This window comes from Nanorana parkeri, unplaced genomic scaffold, assembly GCF_000935625.1.
Source record: "Nanorana parkeri isolate BGI_ZX_2015 unplaced genomic scaffold, ASM93562v1 scaffold4, whole genome shotgun sequence".
Classification (NCBI taxonomy): domain Eukaryota; kingdom Metazoa; phylum Chordata; class Amphibia; order Anura; family Dicroglossidae; genus Nanorana; species Nanorana parkeri.
Genome location: NW_017306272.1, coordinates 5,728,805 through 5,747,272, shown reverse-complemented (window position 1 = coordinate 5,747,272; position 18,468 = coordinate 5,728,805). Strand labels below are relative to the sequence as shown.

At 41.8% G+C, this 18,468-nt stretch overlaps 1 protein-coding gene across 1 annotated transcript in view; it reads right to left on the bottom strand.

Moving 5' to 3' along the window:
- CUNH7orf31 (chromosome unknown C7orf31 homolog) overlaps positions 1 to 16,226 on the bottom strand; it is a 35,538-nt gene extending 19,312 nt beyond the window's left edge. Inside the window, exons 1-2 of the mRNA XM_018573376.1 lie at positions 16,000 to 16,226; positions 6,013 to 6,189 (exon numbers count right to left, since the gene is read on the bottom strand). Coding sequence (XP_018428878.1) covers positions 6,013 to 6,189; positions 16,000 to 16,133 — 311 coding nt within the window. The 5' untranslated portion in view covers positions 16,134 to 16,226. The remainder of the gene's footprint in view (positions 1 to 6,012; positions 6,190 to 15,999) is intronic.
- Positions 16,227 to 18,468: the final 2,242 nt, after the last annotated feature.

Sequence of the window (18,468 nt, the reverse complement as noted above, 5' to 3'; positions counted from 1 at the left end):
AAAAAAAAAAACAACCCCCCCCCCCCCCCAAAAAAAAAAAAAGCCTCTGCTGCAGGCACCGGTTCCTAGCCTCTTCCCTGTGGAGATTCCTACAAAGTTTTCTAATAGGATAAGTGGCTGTTATAAAGTAATAGATGATCGTTGACAAGGGTTTCAAAGTCCTACAAGTTTCTTACTTTCAGTGCAGCAGCTGCAAGACTAAAAGCTAACAGTTCTTGCTTTAAATGACCCCTCTGATCAGAGATTCTCAAAGAAAGAAAAAAAGGTGTAGTTTAATTGTGGGTCATAAAGAATAGGTTTTATAAAGGGGGACAATTGAAGAGAAGATCTCAAGCCCTACTCTGGGTCTAGTAGAACTATCAATTTGATGCCTCCTTCCTCACCCTGGAAAGAATGATAGAAGATTACAGCCATATCTTACTACTACAAAGAGTGATGATATGACAGTGTGATATTCATTTACAGTTTTATTTGCTTAGACGTTCCAAAGTTTATGTGTGTGTATGCAAGAGAGAGCCTGCAAGCCTTGACTTAACTCAAGTGGTGCTTACCAACCAATCAGCACTCTGTAATTCCCTTGGTCTAGTAATGAACAGTAGTAATATGCATACATGTATATACACTACTGTTGTGTGCTATGAATGTGCAGAGTATTTTTAGCTATTATATCACACAATTAAGTATTTACTTAATATAATGTTTGTTGGCTTTTGGCAAGTATGTCAGAGTGTCATATCAATGTGGTCATCTGTTGCAGTAGGTGAAAGTCCAGTGTGCTGGAAGATCTTTATCATATGCATGCCTAGAGAATTATTGGTTTGCAGAATGGATGACGTTTCTTGAAAAAATAAGGTCATTGGGGTTTTAGGAATTAAACAGTGTCTATTGAGCAGAATATTGAATGACCTCTTGTATGTTTTCCCCATGGATGTGAGTTATAACTAAGCACTAGGCATTTCCATACACTGTCCTCGTCTAAGGATAAATGAACATAAATGTTTAGCTGGTTGTCCAGTTCTCATACACCGGTCACAATGTTACTTTCCTTAAATGGTCCAAATAATCTGTATCAAACAATTCACTCTGATGTATTGGGCCTACATTGAGAGAGACTGTCAAAAGCTACAATTTCACTTATTTAGTATTAGTAGTGGTAGTAGTAGTATTTAGTACTTATTTAGTATGCTTGCTGTGTATAAGTTTCTAACCATCCCAACAAAGAGCCTTGTTAGAATAATATCTCATTTAAAAGATCCAGACATCCCCAAAACTTAAATTTGTCTTGTACTTTACTGAGTAGAGATAATCCTATGAGGAGTCTGTCTGGCATACAGAACAGCAGACAGGCATGTAGATTGCCATGCTAAAAATTAATAATAAGATTGCATTATGTGTGGCAGCTATAGATTTAACTTGGTAGACATGACAGGTTGGCCTCTCGTGTAAAAACAAGTTCAAGTAACATACTTTTGAAGAGCTTAGCAGTGAAGTCAAGCATATAATAGTGACTATTGTTGCTATAGTAGAGATTACTTTGCATTTTTAGCTGGACATAATTGTTTTGTATATTATATAAGACTTTAAAGAACACTTGTCAGATGTTTATAATCTTACGTTATAGCTATTCTCAAGCAGACATCTGCTGCTCTGGCACCATCTAGTGGTAGCATTTTGGAGATGCAGTTAGCCTACAATTGCAGCAGCAATATTTTATGAGAATTATGCTGCCCTCCAGTGGTAAGAAATAAAACTGTCTTTCTAACTACATACTGTAGATTCCTTTTAATTATATTTACAAATGGCAGTGAAAATATAAACTAGGGCTCACCCACTAAATGTTTGATCTTACTACCCTATATAGGCAACTAGTAGCAATGAGAGAGAGAGAATATGATTGCCTTTGTTTTGCACCACAGATTTCTACAGATAAAGATTTTTAAAAAAAAGATGGAGCTGAGTCCCTTTACCTCCTTATGAACACAACATAGGAAAGTGCATATTGTCAGTGCACTAGTGTGCAGTAGGGGAAATCTTTTAAGGTAAAGGGAGTGGGCAAATATTGATTTTAATGGAAATACGTGAAGATAAAACAAGGATGTAAAGTTTGTTTTCAAAGTGAATCTCAGTACTGATTTAAGCTGTCAGCATTACAGGTTTGATACTTAAAGGATTGTGTCTAGCCTGCTTTAAAGAATCAGATGGAGCTGTGGTGAGGATGTGCCCACCTCCACCCTGCAACACTACATCATCATGACTCAGACATAAATAAAGGTAAAACTATACCAAGGATATTCCCATTGCTTTGTAAATTCTCTCCTTTCTCATCTTCTCCTATGTTATTTATTGTATTTCTCCCTTTTCCAGGATATCTCTCTACCCTTTGGAGGAATCAATGTTCCACATGGGCTCAGACTCTCCCAGGTGTAGGCCTAGTCATATCCTATGAATTTGTTGTATGCAAGACACTCCTGGTGTATTGGGGTTGGTTTTGCAATGTTCAAAATCTCTTGTGTGGCACTAGTCTGTTTAGGGAAAATTAATGATCCCTGCTGAATCACATTGTCAAGCTTCTGATATGTTAATTAGCTTAATATTTTGCTTAAAGGAGAACTATGGGGTTAAGGCTTTTCCCCATAGTTCTCTTTAGGGTAACGGGAGGACACAAACTAGCGTCCTCCCGTCACTCTAGGCTCAGTATACCGTGAGCTGTAGCTCGCTGTATACTGAGACCCGCAGCTGAAGCGGATCTCGACAATTATGTCTGGATCCGCCCAGCTGCGTGACTGACAGCTGTCTCTGCCTATCTACAGGCAGAGCCAGCTGTACCCGCCCCTTTCCCGTCCGTTCCGCCAGTCAGCGCTGTGACAGGATCGAGAGGTGAGCGAACGCTGGTATATGTTCGCTCACCTCCCGATCTACTGAGCCGACCTGTGACATTCTCATTGTCACAGATCGGCTAGAACTATGAGGTGAGTGAAAAGCACTCACCACATAGTTCTCCTTTAATGAACATATTATAACATGTGCCACATGCCTAAGTTTGCATTCTTATAGTGGAAAGAATGTTATATATCACTATCATATAAAATGAGCTGTATGAATAAGTAACATGTGGAACATTTAGCCTTGTGTGCCGAGGTAATTAGAGTTCATGTAGAACATTTTGGCCTCATAGGACGAGGTAACAAGAGTTCAATGATACAAAGTCATAAACAACTTTTCTGACCTTGGCTTAACCTCTTGCCGTCCGCCCGTAGTAAAAAAACGGACGGACGGCACTGCAGCATCTGCGGGTTGCCGTCTCCAGACGGCAATTTTTTTCTGCTCGCGCGCGCCCCCTAGCGGGCACGCACGGGCAGAAAAGACCCGCTAAATGCACACACCCGTTACCGGGTGTTTCACATATAGGCGATCGGCGGGTCCATAGCCCGCCGATCGCCTATATGTGCTCGTTCGCGGCACCCCCCCCCCCAGGGTTGTTATCCCCCTATATAATAGCAATACCAATAAGTGCAAAAAAAATAAATATAAATAAAAAAAAATAAAAGTAACACATAAAAAAGTAAAATAAAATAAAAGTCACATATAAAAAAAGGGGAAAAAACCCCCCCAAAATGTTTAACTCCCCCACCCCCACGTTTACGCGCCTATAAACGTAAATACGCGTCCGGTGCCCCAGCGCGCAAAAATTACAATTGCGCTACACATGTTACATATCGCCGCGAACGTCGCAGTGAGAGCAATCATTTTAGGGCCATCAATCACTGATAACACTAAACTGATGAGCGGTAACAGCTTTTAAAGCGTCGCCTAGGGCCAATTTTGGGTATTATCGTTTTTTGAGGTTTCGCGCGCGCACGCAATTTTAAGGCTTGACATGTTTAGTGTCTTTTTACCCGACGTGACCCCATCTTTTATATTTTACCAAAAAATTGGGTAATAATAAATGTTTTATCATTTAATATAGGGGAAACTGTTTTTTTTTTTAAATTTCGGTAATTTTTCCTTAATATAGTAAAAAAATAAAACCCCCAGTGGTGAATAAATACCACCAAAAGAAAGCTCTATCTGTCCCCAAAAAAGGGTATAAAATTCATTTCAGTACAGCGCTGCATGACGGAATAAATGTCAGTCAAAGTACCGCAGCGCTGAATACTGAAAAATGGCCTGGATGGGAAGGGGGTTTAACACCGCGGATGTCAACTGGTTAAAGATTCACTTCCATGTGTACTGTCATATGTACAGAAGTATGGGCTTCATTCTCTTTTAGAAGTTAGTGTTCACTCATTGCTTCACTGGTGAAAGTTTCCACAGAAACAGTTTGCAGAGCTGCCAGCTGGTCATTTATCACCTTTGTGCAGCAAAGTCTGGTTCTCAGGTCCTTTCTACTGCCATGCAGGCTCAATAAATTATTTTTGGTTGGCTGGCAGTATTGTCTCACTCTTTTCATTTGGTTGCACACAGTACCCATGCTGACATGAGGTGGCTAGGGAACAGAAAAATCGTTCTGATACTAACTGTAACTTGCCCCTAGTGTTAGATAACTTACTAATTGCTTAGAATTAGGGGGATAACTGTAGATAATGGAAGATAAGGTGAAGAAATTTACAGAACAATGGAGCTGTACTGGGGTAAGAGGACTGAACATCACAGGCTGACATAAGTAGATGCTAGGAAAGATTTTAGTTAGAGGATGATTGGGACAGCGCTGGAGCATTACGAGGGTGAGGTAATATTGACAATATTCCCCAAAGCCAGAAGGGGAATTAAAAAATAAATAAATCCTGGTGTGTGTCCCTGGAAAAGCACCCTCCCAATGTCGTGGGCATGTGGCCTGGTATGGTGCAGGAAGGGGGGAGGATGAGCGCTTTACGTCTAATAGGAATGTTAGGGGGGTCCCCAAGCTTTTTTTTCTGCTTCTACGGACTTAGATGTAAATTGGTTTGTACCTACTGCCGCATCCGAAATTAACGAAAATTTGGATTAGTCCGAATCCCAAACCTAATTCGTTACAAATTCCAAAAAACAAAATAATGAAAAATCCAAAACGAACAGAAATTAACCAATTTTTTGGTCGGATTACTTGTCTAGAAACTGGTTCGGGGACAAATGTCTAAAGGTACCCATACACCTTACAATTATCGTTCGAAAAACGAATGCAACCCGTTTTTCATTCTATAATCAGCCAGTTGATGGGAAGTGCATGATCGCAATTACTGGCCGAATTTGGTTTAACGGGCAGACTTGAAAACTTTTGTCGAAACGGATGAAAATCGATGGGTTAGTGGCGTTTTTGTACAACAAAAATGGCAACATGAACACCTCACATGCGCAAACGACAATCTGTTCTGTTGATCGACGAAATTCAGCCAGTTAGTATTGCTGACGAACGATTATCGAAATCTACATTGGTCTGGGTATTTGTCCAGAAATTAACCAAGGTTGCGATGACGGGACACACACATAAAATTGAATGATAATTGTAGGGTGTATGTTATAGCAGCCAGATGACTGACAGGTGAATGCGGAAGTGATGCGGGGCAGCCCCGAACGAGCACATATAGGCGATCGGCGGGCTATGGACCCGCTGATCTCCTATATGTGTAACACCCGGTAACGGGTGTGTGCACTGATCGGGTCTTTTGCTGCCCGTGCGTGTCCGCTAGGGGGCGCGCGCGCGAGCAGAAAAAAATTGCCGTCTGGAGACGGCAACCCGCAGATGCAGCAGTGCCGTCCGTCCGTTTTTTTACTACGGGCGGACGGCAAGATGTTAAGAGGGGATTTTTTTTTAAATGAGTTGTGCCTCTAGGGCAGGGAGTAAAGGGAAATTTCTCCAATGGTACATAGACAGCAAAAAATAAACTGGCAAGGGTTTTAACCCACCCCTACTCCATGCAAAACTAAAACAAGTTTTGTCTAGACATAAAATACATTACCATAAGATATTGCACAATAATGAATCATACTGCAAAGGGTACAGCTCCCTTCAAACCCAAAGATGGCAAGAAGTACCTTGGCCAGGGTTCTCCTCCATATCCATAGTGCTTGTGTCCCTTTGCCTCTCGTGGAGGAGAGGTCTTTGGTTGGTGATCAGAAGGGAGGGAAACAGCTCCGATTCCTCCATATTCTCTTTCTCTGCCCCATGGAAGTCTTAATACCACAGGCGTGGATAAACGATATTCACAATATCTATGAAGTAAAATCATTACTTTTTGTGTACTAGTGTAGGACAAAGTTGCACAGGTAAATCATGCAATGAGTTCAAAATACCAATAAAATGTTTAGTGCAACATATGTTTTAAGCTCTAAGTGAGGAATAATCTAAATTATATCAAATATGTATTTGAACAGTTACCAGTATGTTAAAATAATTTCCACAGACGTTTATACTGAAGCAGTGAATCTCAACTTGATCTGACAATTGCAGACTGCTACCCATTAAATTATGTTTGATGGACTGGTCTAAAATATTTATTTTATAGATGTAAAACATTGATTAAATGTAGAATGCAATGGTCTTATTCAACTAAGATTCCTCATAATAAAAGCCCCACTTTGGGGCTAAATTTACCCATGCAGTGGTTAATTGCTCGTTTTGCTGGGGGCAAATAATACATTAAAATATTAACCTTATCTCTCACTCCTGCAGGCTTCCTCATTTTTGGGCAACTAGTCCCGTGAAACCACTTCACTTGCCCAGGCAGTTGCAGCTCTCCAACATCATCCTGTACAATCAGTGGCGGACCTAAGGAACAAAGGGCCTCCCCCCATTTCTGCACCTGGGGCAGCTGCACTGTCGCCCAGCTCCACCGTCGGTAGGTCCACCCCTGTGTACAATGCAGGGTCAGCAGTCCTGCTGACCCAGCAGCAGTTTCAGGGCTTTTGGATGTCTATACATGGGAGGCTTTTAAATACCATACATAAAATACATTAAATGCACATGTAATCTTATGAAAATATTTTGTTGAAATTAATGGTCTGGTGACAGGGTCTCTTTGAGGACCCATTCACACCATAAGCATTGGGGTTGCACTGGCTGCTTTTTCCAAATATATTTTCCTAATATATTTCCAGATATTGCATGTTTGTATGTTTAGGTATTAATGAAATGTGTTAATAGTGAAACAATTGTACAAGGGCACCCTCCAACTATGCCATTCTTAAGCCGTCACTTCTATGGGCTTTCCCTCTACAACACTGAAGCATAAAGCAGACACCATAGGCTCCACTTCAAGTGGTGGGAACATCCCTTTTCTGAACCACACAACAAGAATAGGCATAATGTTTTAAGGCCAAAAAACCCCATGTTAAACCGATATCTGTTAAAGAGCTTTTGCCTTGATGGTCTATGTTAATGCTTGTTTATGGTGGTTCAGTGCATGAGGAGATCATGGCACTACCAGTGGCGATCCACATGTTTTTGTTGAACTGGTTTGGGACTGCAAACTGTAGCATAATGTATTCTTAGCATGACACCCCACACTGGGAGAATGTTAACCTGAGATTCCTTTCACTGCTAGGAGCATGCAGCCATGAGCCCTTCTAACTTTGAGATAAGGATGTCACTGACCACTCCTGGTTTCTGGTTTCATCTGATCCTCATTCCATCTATGAAGCCTCAGATTTGAAAAGGTACCCAAGATACCTATAACCGAACACAAATGTTGTTTCTATTTTCACCCAAGACAAAATGAATTATTTTAGGTGGGGGTCCTTATAAAAGTTGATTAGATATGCTATTCCAGTTTAACAAGCTAGGTAGCTGGCAGACTGCAAACAAATATGTTACGCATAAGAGAGAAAATTTACTTATGTATAGGATAAGCTTGACTGATGGTAAAAAGATAAAACATGTATTTATTTATGCAGTATATTACGTCTGTTGGAAACCATTGGAGGTTCCATTCGGTTGACTCTTATTTTATAGACGCGACCAGTCAAGAGATGATGAATTCCATAGCTACTTCCAGGAACCATTAATGTCCTAGCAACAGACATGCAAACATACCTCAACTGCATCATATTTACAGTACAAGGTTCCATCAAACTGTGAAGGAATGTACCAGGAATATATGTGACAGTGAGGAACATTTATGAAAGACTCTACACGTCATTATACTTGCAGTGAACCTTTTAAAGTCAAAGTACCACCTAAGAGCAGACACTACAAGATGCCTGCTATTACTTTTATTATCCATTTCACTTTTTAACTGGGGTCTTACTCGCCTTGACTTCATGGCTAAGTTCTATCAACTACCATCTTCCTATCCAATGAGAAATGCCCTTACTGGCCACTGACAAAGTCTCATTGGTCAGTGCAAAGGCAGACTGCAGGGCTTAGTCATGGGAAAATGTCAGGACCCAGGAACTAAATGAAACCAAATAAAAGAAGCGCACAGATGAAGCTCTTCTAACTAAGGCCACCACCCGCAGCTATTTTAGCATTGCAGCCAAACAGTACTGTATACATTGCTGATGCTTTGCTTTGTGGCATGGCAAAAATGATTACGTCATTACGCATTTAGCATTCCGCCTCTGTGTAGTAAATCCTTCTAGACTTATATAGGGCCATCTTCTGAGAGTAGGGGGTTGATGTAGCCTGTCCGCATCCAAGCACGGACACCCGCACCTACACGGTTGTGCAGCTCGGGTGAGCGTATGACAGCATACGACCGCGTCGTCCCGTAGGGAAGAACAGGCTGCTGCATACAATCACACGCAGCACCTGTCCTTACTGGGATATATGGTCGTGAATGCCACACAGATCTGTACGGACCCACCATGCACTGTGTGAATGAGGCCTAAGAGAGACAGAGTAAGGCTCCTGCAGGATGGATGGATGACTGATAGAGAGACAGAGCCGGTGTTGAAGATAAAGTTATGTACTCTGAACAATGAAGGATGATTGCCAGTTGGTTACTGTTGGCTACTGCCCTTTGCTCATTGCTCTCTTCCATACCATAGGAGCTCAGTTTTCTGCCGCATAGTTTCTGAATTGTAAACAAAACAAGCTCAATAAATGATTTCAGCCAATAAAAACTGCACTGTTTTGGTAGTGCAGGAGCAATCCCCATGGAAATATATATTTATATATATTTTTTTACAGTTGCCATATTTCCTTTGGGAAAAAGAGACTAACATTAGAAATTCAAATGTAATTTACAAACAGGACAGAGCAAGGCTTTCTTTTCCCTTAGAAATATATGAGCCTAGAGCCTGCCACATAATTACAGATCCCTGATATAAATCAACAAAGATCTCTTCCATATCATTTAATCATTTTTGCCCAGGCTGGACCCTTCATTAGAGACCTAGGGTTCACTGTGAGGTAACACATGATGCAATAATTCAGCCTGGAACTAATGACAATTTTGCAGCATTCATTTGACTCTGCTACCGAGGATGACTTAATATAATTTATTTCAGACAAGCCCACATGAAGAGCAGAAAACACGGTAAAACAATGGGACAGGTGATTTCCCCACCCCGCTTTCATCAGTAGACATTAACTTCCCTGTCTCTGATTGCAGGGACATCTCTTTGAAGGCCTTGATGGGACAGATAAAAATTAGATTTTGGGCAAAGTCATAGTTACCATTAGTTACAGTGTTAAGATAAGGCTTAGGGTAAAGTGAGTTCAAGAGCATGTGGTTAGACCTAGTGGGGGTGCGGTTAATGCTATTTAACGATAATTATGTTATTTTACGATAATTATTTGCCAGAATGAGATCAAACCAGCTCTCATTATTAAAATTGTTAGTTATTGTAATAATTATAATAAATATTATTAGTGCATTATCACTATTTGCACTGTGCAGTTACTCTCTGAAAAAAAAGTCCAGTTGCCCAACAAAAGCTTAGCTGAAAAATGTATTATAGCACACATGTACACATTGTCCCACCATGGATCCTCTTCACTCGGATGTTTCACCCATTCAGCATTCCTCAAGATCTCATTGCTTCATCTAAACACATAACCAACAGGTTATGGGCCCAGCCACTAAAAAGAACACTGCAAATCAACAAGTGCTGCATCCAAGCTACTGAAAAATGGCAAGAAGTTCAGATATGAAGTTTGCAATCGCAAAGCTCAACAATAGCATCTATCAGCTATGTAAGTTAAAGCTTGAAATGCTGCTAAGCAAAGATGACTTGTGGCAAGTACTGAGTACAGACAGACCCACTAAGAGATCCACAGAGGAATGAAACAAGGCAAGGAAAAGCAATTATAAGTCTGCGAGTGGAAGATGACCAGCTCATCCACATCAGAAAAGAAAATACAGCCAAAGGTATGTGGACTGCATTACAGAAACTGCATGAGCGTTCAAACCTAAACAGTAAACTATATCTGCTATGCAAGCTACATAAGATAAGGCTAGAAAAAGGACAGGAAATGCATGTGAATACCATGATGACAATCTTACAACAGCTACGTGCAATTGGAAAGGAAATTAAAGATAACCAAATGGTGGCATTACTGCTATGCAGCCTTCCATAGTCATACAATGCTCTTATTAACGCTCTAGAAACCAGACCTGAGCAGGAACTAACACTAGAATAAGCCAAAGGAAAATGAATCAATGAATATGACAGAAGGAAAGAAAATAAGCACAATGAAGAAAATGAGAAAGCCTTTAAGGTGCATGAAAGCACAAAGCAAAACAAAAAAAGCAGAGCTTGTTTTCGCTGTAAAAAGACTGGTCACCTGAAAAAAGACTGTCACCTGAAAAAAGTTCAGTCTGGAAAGCCGAGCAGAGAATGCGAGAGGCACCTACAAGAGAAAGGGCTAAGGCAGCTACAAAGGAAACTGCAGGCACATCTTGGAGTGCCACCTTTAGAGTAACTCAGAACAGTATACCACACGGATCGTGTATTGACTCAGGTGCAACGAGTCACATGACTAGTGATGAGACCTGTTTCACAGAACTAGATTTCAGTGCAAAGTACAAAGTTTTCCTAGCAAACAGGAAAAGTATTACTGCAGAAGGCGTGAAAAATGTACTGTTCCAGACATAGAAGGAACCCTTTTATAGGTAAAAACCCTTGCTAATAACAATCTCGCAGTTCAATTCAGAGGTGATGAATGTACAATCCGAAACAATAAGCAAATCTTTGCAAAAGGAAAATTGGATGAACACCTGTACAGACTCATCACTGCAGACCAACAAGTCAAGACAGCCACTCATAATCCACACAACAAATGTATCCATCTATGGCACAGATGACTAGGGCACCAAAACCCAGAAGCCATAAAAAGCATTATAAAGAGAGGCTTATCAGAAGATATAACTGTACTGCCCTGCCAAATGCTCATGGCATGCAAATGCTGTATGGACGCAAAGGCCACAGATACTCCACTTCCACAGACCACACAACGAAAGACCACCCACTCCATGGAGCTCATACACAGCGATGTGTGCGGACCAATGAAAACTCCCACATCAGGTGGGAACAGATATCTACTGACTTTCATTGATGGTTATTCCAGGTACACAACAACTTTTCTGATGAAGCACAACAATGAAACATCAGAAAAAACATCAAGAGTTTGTAGCCATGCCCAGCACCAAATTCCAAAGGATACTAGGAATTATACGCACCGCCAATGAAGGACAATACATCAGTAAGGCCCCATTCACACTGAGCGATTCGCAAATCGCGCGTTTGTCACACGATTTGCATTTTGCGCGATATCGCGCAAATGCTTGTATTGAGCGAGCTAGAATCGCTGCAAAATCCGCTCCAAAAAGGGTCCTGCTGTAGCGACGCGCGACAGCGACGGACAGAGCCCCATTGCCATGCATTGGAAAGCGATATTGCGCGGTAAATAGCTGCGATATCGTGGGAATTACCGCACGATAAATCGCTCAGTGTGAACGGGGCCTGAGGGAGTGAATTCATACCTGAAGAAACAAGGTACAGTACACCAGACAACCACAACATACACTTCTGAACAAAATGGTGTAGCAGAATGGAAAAATCACACTCTTATAGAAATTACCAGATGCATGCTGTTGGATGCCAAACTACCAAAGAAGTACTGGGGAGAAGCAGTCATGATTGCAACATACCTACAGAACAGTCTACCATCAAAAGCCATTGAAAGCACTCCATCCTGAAATGTGGCATGAATCGAAGCCTAGCCTAGGGCACATCAGAGTGTTTGGATGTAAAGCTTACGCATATATTCCAAAGGAGAAGCGATCCAAATCTGAGAACACAGCCATAAAAGGTATTTTAGTGGGCTATAGTGAACAAAGTAAGGGATATAGAATCCTCCACCCATTATTTAGATGAGAAACCATTGCCAGAAACAAGGATCCCAGGAGGAAGTTGTGAAGTAAATCTGCCCAGTGAACCAGCAAAGGAAGCTGAGCAAAGTGAAGCCGCACAGGAGTCAGAAGAAGAAGTGGAACTCACAATGGAAAAGTCAAGTACCATGTTAAAATCTGCTGAACTACCTGAAATTAGATCCACTCGGGCAACAAACGGAAAACCATCCTGCAAGCTGTCATATACTGCTAAGACACAGAAAGAGTCAACCCTAGAGCCAAGCACATTGACGTGAAGTATCATCTGCTAAGGGACACTCGAGCAAGCAATTATCGACGGGCACTATTGCTCATCATAAGAAATGACTGCGGATGCACTCACCAAGCCATTGCCAAAGGATCATCACAGTTTCCGTCGAGAGAAGGTGAATGTCATATAGCAATGCATATGCTGTTGCGAAGGGGTGTTGGAAATGCAACAGCTTATGCTAATGCACCGTTATTACTTTTGGACACTGGATGGTGCTGTGGTGCAATGTTAGTTTCTATGGTTATATATGCTTGTCTGCGATGCACAGGAAGTTCTATCTGTATATACTGTATGTTTTCCTCTCTACAATGCTGTATTCTGTATACATACATGTAATGTCCTGCTATTCAGCATTTATCAAGATCTCAGTGCTTCATCTAAACACATAACCAACAAGTATTATGTTCACATATTAAAGATAAATAATGAATTAGATTTTATAGCAATAACTTGAGTGCTATGTAATTGTGAAATATATACTGTATGTCTCTTGGTTGTTATGTTCTTGATCTAATTGAAAAACAATCTATTTTTAAAAACTATAATTTAAAAAGTAAGGTGTCAGGCAGGGTCAAGGCTTAGAACCTGAGCTAGACGCTTGTGGGGAAATGGTTGTGTGGTTACTGTTTCTTATATCTAATGTTGAACCTTTTTACAATAGTATCAAATCACATGTTTGTTGGGTGACAACTGAGCCTGATAGGTTTACTTATAAATCATTAACACTGACATTCAAGTGTATTGAGCTAAACTGCAAAGCAATCTCTTGCTTTAAAGAGCATTTCAAAACTATCATGTTCAAAGACAGTTTAATCTCCTTCCACACCTAAATCATAACAAAAAAGATGTATGTGGTTATAATTGATTTAGCTATTCTGTAGGATTTAGCAATGTCAAACAATTAAACACACAGTAATCCTTGGTTAAGTTATTGCTTAGTGCGGCTTTGAACTGGAATAACAAATGCATAATGGATACAAAACAAAACAAATGCAGAAAAGGCGCATAACGCTGCTACTTTTTGGCAAGCACCATGTGCACAAATAGAGAGGCAAACCTTACACTAATACAAGTTCCACCTATTTAATAGAGGACAATTCCCCCCATAGAAAATCCCCTCATTCCACCTGTATAAAAAATATACTTACTTTACCCTGTCTTCTACTTGCGGCGCCTAGGCGAGCGTGACGTCACAATCCATCCTGGGAAATCCTGGGAAACCTGAGAATCCCAAATCTAAGATGCTCCTGCGCTGTGTTAAATTGTCTTCTTGCAAGATGTTGAATACTCAACATTAACAGAATTTTGTAGAAAGGTCCATGAAGTCACCCCCTCTTGTGTGGAAGTTGGGTGTAAGGTAAGTTTACAGTATTTTTCTCTAATATACATTTAGCAAATCTCAGGACGAAGCACTCTAGTGCCTCCTATTTCACCATCCAAGGAGGTCTACTCTGTACATGTCTAGGACTTCCAGGAGCCGTGATTTTTTGATCCAGCAGCCACCATTGACCTGTATTACCCCCCAGTTCATAGATTGGTAATGGTATAGTTGGTCACACCTTGGCCGTGGAGTAACATAGGAGTTAGGGCCTAGCGCTATATGCAACATATAATGCCCTTGTAGCTAACATGCCCAGCCCTTAAAGGAGAACTATGGGGTCAAGGCTTTTCCCAATAGTTCTCCTCAGGGTAACGGGAGGACACAAACTAGCGTCCTCCCGTTACCCTAGGCTCAGTATACCGCGAGCTGTAGCTCGCGGTATACTGAGACGCCGCAGCTGAAGCTGATCCCGACAATTATGTCTGGATCCGCCCAGCTGTGTGACTGACAGCTGGCTTTGCCTATCTAGAGGCAGAGCCAGCTGTACCCGCCCCCCCGTCCGTTACGCCAGTCAGTGCTGGCGGATCGGAGCGTGCCATGTGACACTTTTTCTAAAACAATACAGACTAATGATTTCAGGACAGTGGTGGAGCACCAGAGCCAGGTACCAGCTGCATCCCACTGCAACCCTGGTAGTTCTCATGAAAATGCCAAGTATCTGCACTGGTACTCGAAAAGTATCTGTGCATCCCTAATGTTAAGTATTTATTGCTACAAGCACCTCTACTCCTATCTCATCACTTCCTGCCAGGACAGGATGTTATAAAAAATATCCGCAAAAATAAAACAAGTGAGGAAGGGTCATAACTGACAATGTCTTATTGCAGTCTGTGCCTTCCAGTTGTCACAGGGAAAGGAAGTGAGAGAAAATCCCACTGTATGGACCACAGAAATAAAAACATAGCAGAAATGTAAAGCTGAACTCCAGGTTAAAGTGACTCTAGTCTGCTAAGTCAGGAGTTAAATCTTAAAAATACATTCAAGTACCTTAACTATTAACAAAAATTGTGCATCGCTTGGTTGTAGTTCCTCGAATCATCTCTGAATTCATGCTGACACTGTCCTTCCTTCTGGAGGGTGACTACTTTTGTTCCCCATGGTACCTATGCGTGTTGTAAAGTAGTCACCACTCCAAGCTCGCTCCTGTGATGGACTACAATCTCATGTTTAGTTTACTAATTTGTATTGAGATTGTAGTCCATCACGGGAGCGATCTTGGAGAGGTGGCTACTTTACAACACACAGGGACCATGGGGAACAAAAGTAGTCACCCTCCAGAAGGAAGGACAGTGTCAGCATGAATTCAGAGATGATTTGACGATCTACAGCCAAGTGATACACAAATAAGATACATTTTTGTTAACTGTTAGGGTACTTGAATGCATTTTTAAGATTTAACGCCTGAGTTTAGTGCCACTTTAAGTAAAAAAAGTGACCCTTGCAGTGCCCCCTCCATGCTGCCAGGGTTAAATGCTCATTTTGTCAAGAGGTAGAGGAATATGCAGTAATACTTTATTCCTGACTCTTGCAGGGTTCCTCTGCACTGCTACTGGCCCCCCGCCCCCCAGCTTACCTTTGTCGATCTGTCGGTCGCAGGCATTTTCAGTGTGGGATTTTCTGTCACCAGGACAGTCATAACAGTCACCCGGACTAATTGGGAAGGTGAATCTCCCAAACAGGGACACATACAGCATTAAAAACCTGAGAGGTGTTCTAATCCCTCTCTATTCTGTCCACAACTGAAGAAAAAAGTTCCACTTTTTCCTGTTTTGGTCCACTTTTTCCTATTTTCTTTTCTTCCTTTTGTATCCCTCTTAGATTAAAATGCATTCATCAATAAACAAATAGGTACAAAAATATGTGAATAGCAAATATTCTACTATGTGAACCCAGAAATGTATTTAATTGTTCCCAAGATCAGAGTTGATAAACTTTAAAAAAAGGTTTGTTGTCACTGAAATTAGTACATTAGATATTTTGGGACTGATTGATCGAAGGCACTTACTATGACCCCACACAGCCCACTGCGCTCTTACCTTTCAGGTGACACTGTTAGTCTTTGAGGAGTCTGTTGGGGTGTCCAGAGCTCAGATGACAGCAGGGTTGGAGAAAGGTCCTGTGTACCCTCCGTCTGTCTGTAGTAGTGGTCCAGGCTATGCTGCACTGCCATCCTTTATAGTTCAGATGGGTATTATTAGAAGGAGACTCTGTTCAGGGATGTTTCCATGCTGAGAACACCTACTGAGATACACACACTAACAGAGCAGCACATGCACCTAGGTTACAGCCGGACACACCTACATCATTCTAATGTGTCACTTGCAGAGACTTTACCAATTATAAGGCAACAGCTAGTGACACTACAATTACTTCCATAGGCAGCAGTGTGTACACACAAACATACATTTCAATCCAGTATAAGCAGACGCCTGAACTAAAGACTTAAGCTACAGCCATCCATACACAGTCTTTTTAGTTTTCTTTTTCAGTTGCTGTTATTACTTTATTATAGGATAGCTGAAGTTTTAAGTTAAAGTGATATTAAAAGTCAAAAGATTTTTAGAGGTAAAGTCCACCTTATAGAAAAAAATAATAGACACATACTTCTTCATAAAAGAAAAATCAGCATTTATAACTTTTTTTGCATTGCAGCCAGTAATGCATTGCAACTGTTAGGGCTGCTGTACAGGCTATTCACAATAGCCCGTACAGCAGCCGAAGGCAACCGAGCGGCTCAGCCAAGCCAAACACATATGCTTCGGCTCAGCTGAGCCGTAGTGACAGCTGAAGCGTGGAGTGACAGCTGAACCGTTCTTCACGCAAATGACAGCTGGGCTCACTCCGCCCACTTGTAATGACAGATCAGCATCCTCAAATGACCTGGGGACGCCGATGCGTCATTAACCAGTTGACATCCGCGGTGTTAAACCCCCTTCCCATCCAGGCCATTTTTCAGTATTCAGCGCTGCGGTACTTTAACTGACATTTATTCCGTCATGCAGCGCTGTACTGAAATGAATTTTATACCCTTTTTTGGGGACAGATAGAGCTTTCTTTTGGTGGTATTTATTCACCACTGGGGGTTTTATTTTTTTAGTATATTAAGGAAAAATTACCGAAATTTTTTAAAAAAAAACAGTTTCCCCTATATTAAATGATAAAACATTTATTATTACCCAATTTTTTGGTAAAATATAAAAGATGGGGTCACGTCGGGTAAAAAGACACTAAACATGTCAAGCCTTAAAATTGCGTGCGCGCGCGAAACCTCAAAAAACGATAATACCCAAAATTGGCCCTAGGCGACGCTTTAAAAGCTGTTACCGCTCATCAGTTTAGTGTTATCAGTGATTGATGGCCCTAAAATGATTGCTCTCACTGCGACGTTCGCGGCGATATGTAACATGTGTAGCGCAATTGTAATTTTTGCGCGCTGGGGCACCGGACGCGTATTTACGTTTATAGGCGCGTAAACGTGGGGGTGGGGGAGTTAAACATTTTGGGGGGGTTTTTTCCCCTTTTTTTATATGTGGCTTTTATTTTATTTTATTTTTTTATGTGTTACTTTTCTTTTTTTTTATTTATATTTTTTTTTTTGCACTTATTGTTATTGCTATTATATAGGGGGATAACAACCCCCTATATAATAGCAAAGGCACACTGACAGGTCCTCTTTATGGAGATATTAGGGGTCTCTAGGACCCCTAATATCACCTATGGACCCCAAAAGAAGCTGATAAAGCAGAGATCTGCTTTATCAGCTTCTTCTCTCTCCAGATGACTGACAGGTGAATGCGGAAGTGATGTAACACACATCACTTCTGCATTCACAGCCCGGACGGGGATCAGCAAGGAGCTGATCTCCCGTCCTCCTCCTCCTGACGCCCTCGGAGCCGGTCCCGGGATCCAAGATGGGGCAGCGGATCCCGGGAATCAAGGTGAGGGGTCAGGGGGAAAAAAAAAAAAAAAAAAAAAACCGGAAGCGCCGAGCGGGCGCGGGGGGGGGGGGGATGGGTGCCGCGAACGAGCACATATAGGCGATCGGCGGGCTATGGACCCGCTGATCGCCTATATGTGAAACACCCGGTAACGGGTGTGTGCATTGAGCGGGTCTTTTCTGCCCGTGCGTGCCCGCTAGGGGGCGCGCGCGAGCAGAAAAAAATTGCCGTCTGGAGACGGCAACCCGCAGATGCTGCAGTGCCGTCCGTCCGTTTTTTTACTACGGGCGGACGGCAAGAGGTTAAACAACAACAACTGAGCGGAGCTGGCCGTGACGTCATGGCCAGCTCTGCCCAGTTGTTTTTTTTTTCTGCCCAGGATCTGCTAGGAGACTCTGGCAGGTTCCGGCCAAAAGTAAACAGTTTGGCAGAGCTAGCAGTGATGTCACCGCTAGCTCCGCTCAATTGTTTATATTTTGCCGTCATCTGTCAGATTCTTCATTCTGCGACGGGAGTTCGTCGCGTGCGGTCGGGTCGGCGGGCATCATTTATTTATTTAAATATTAT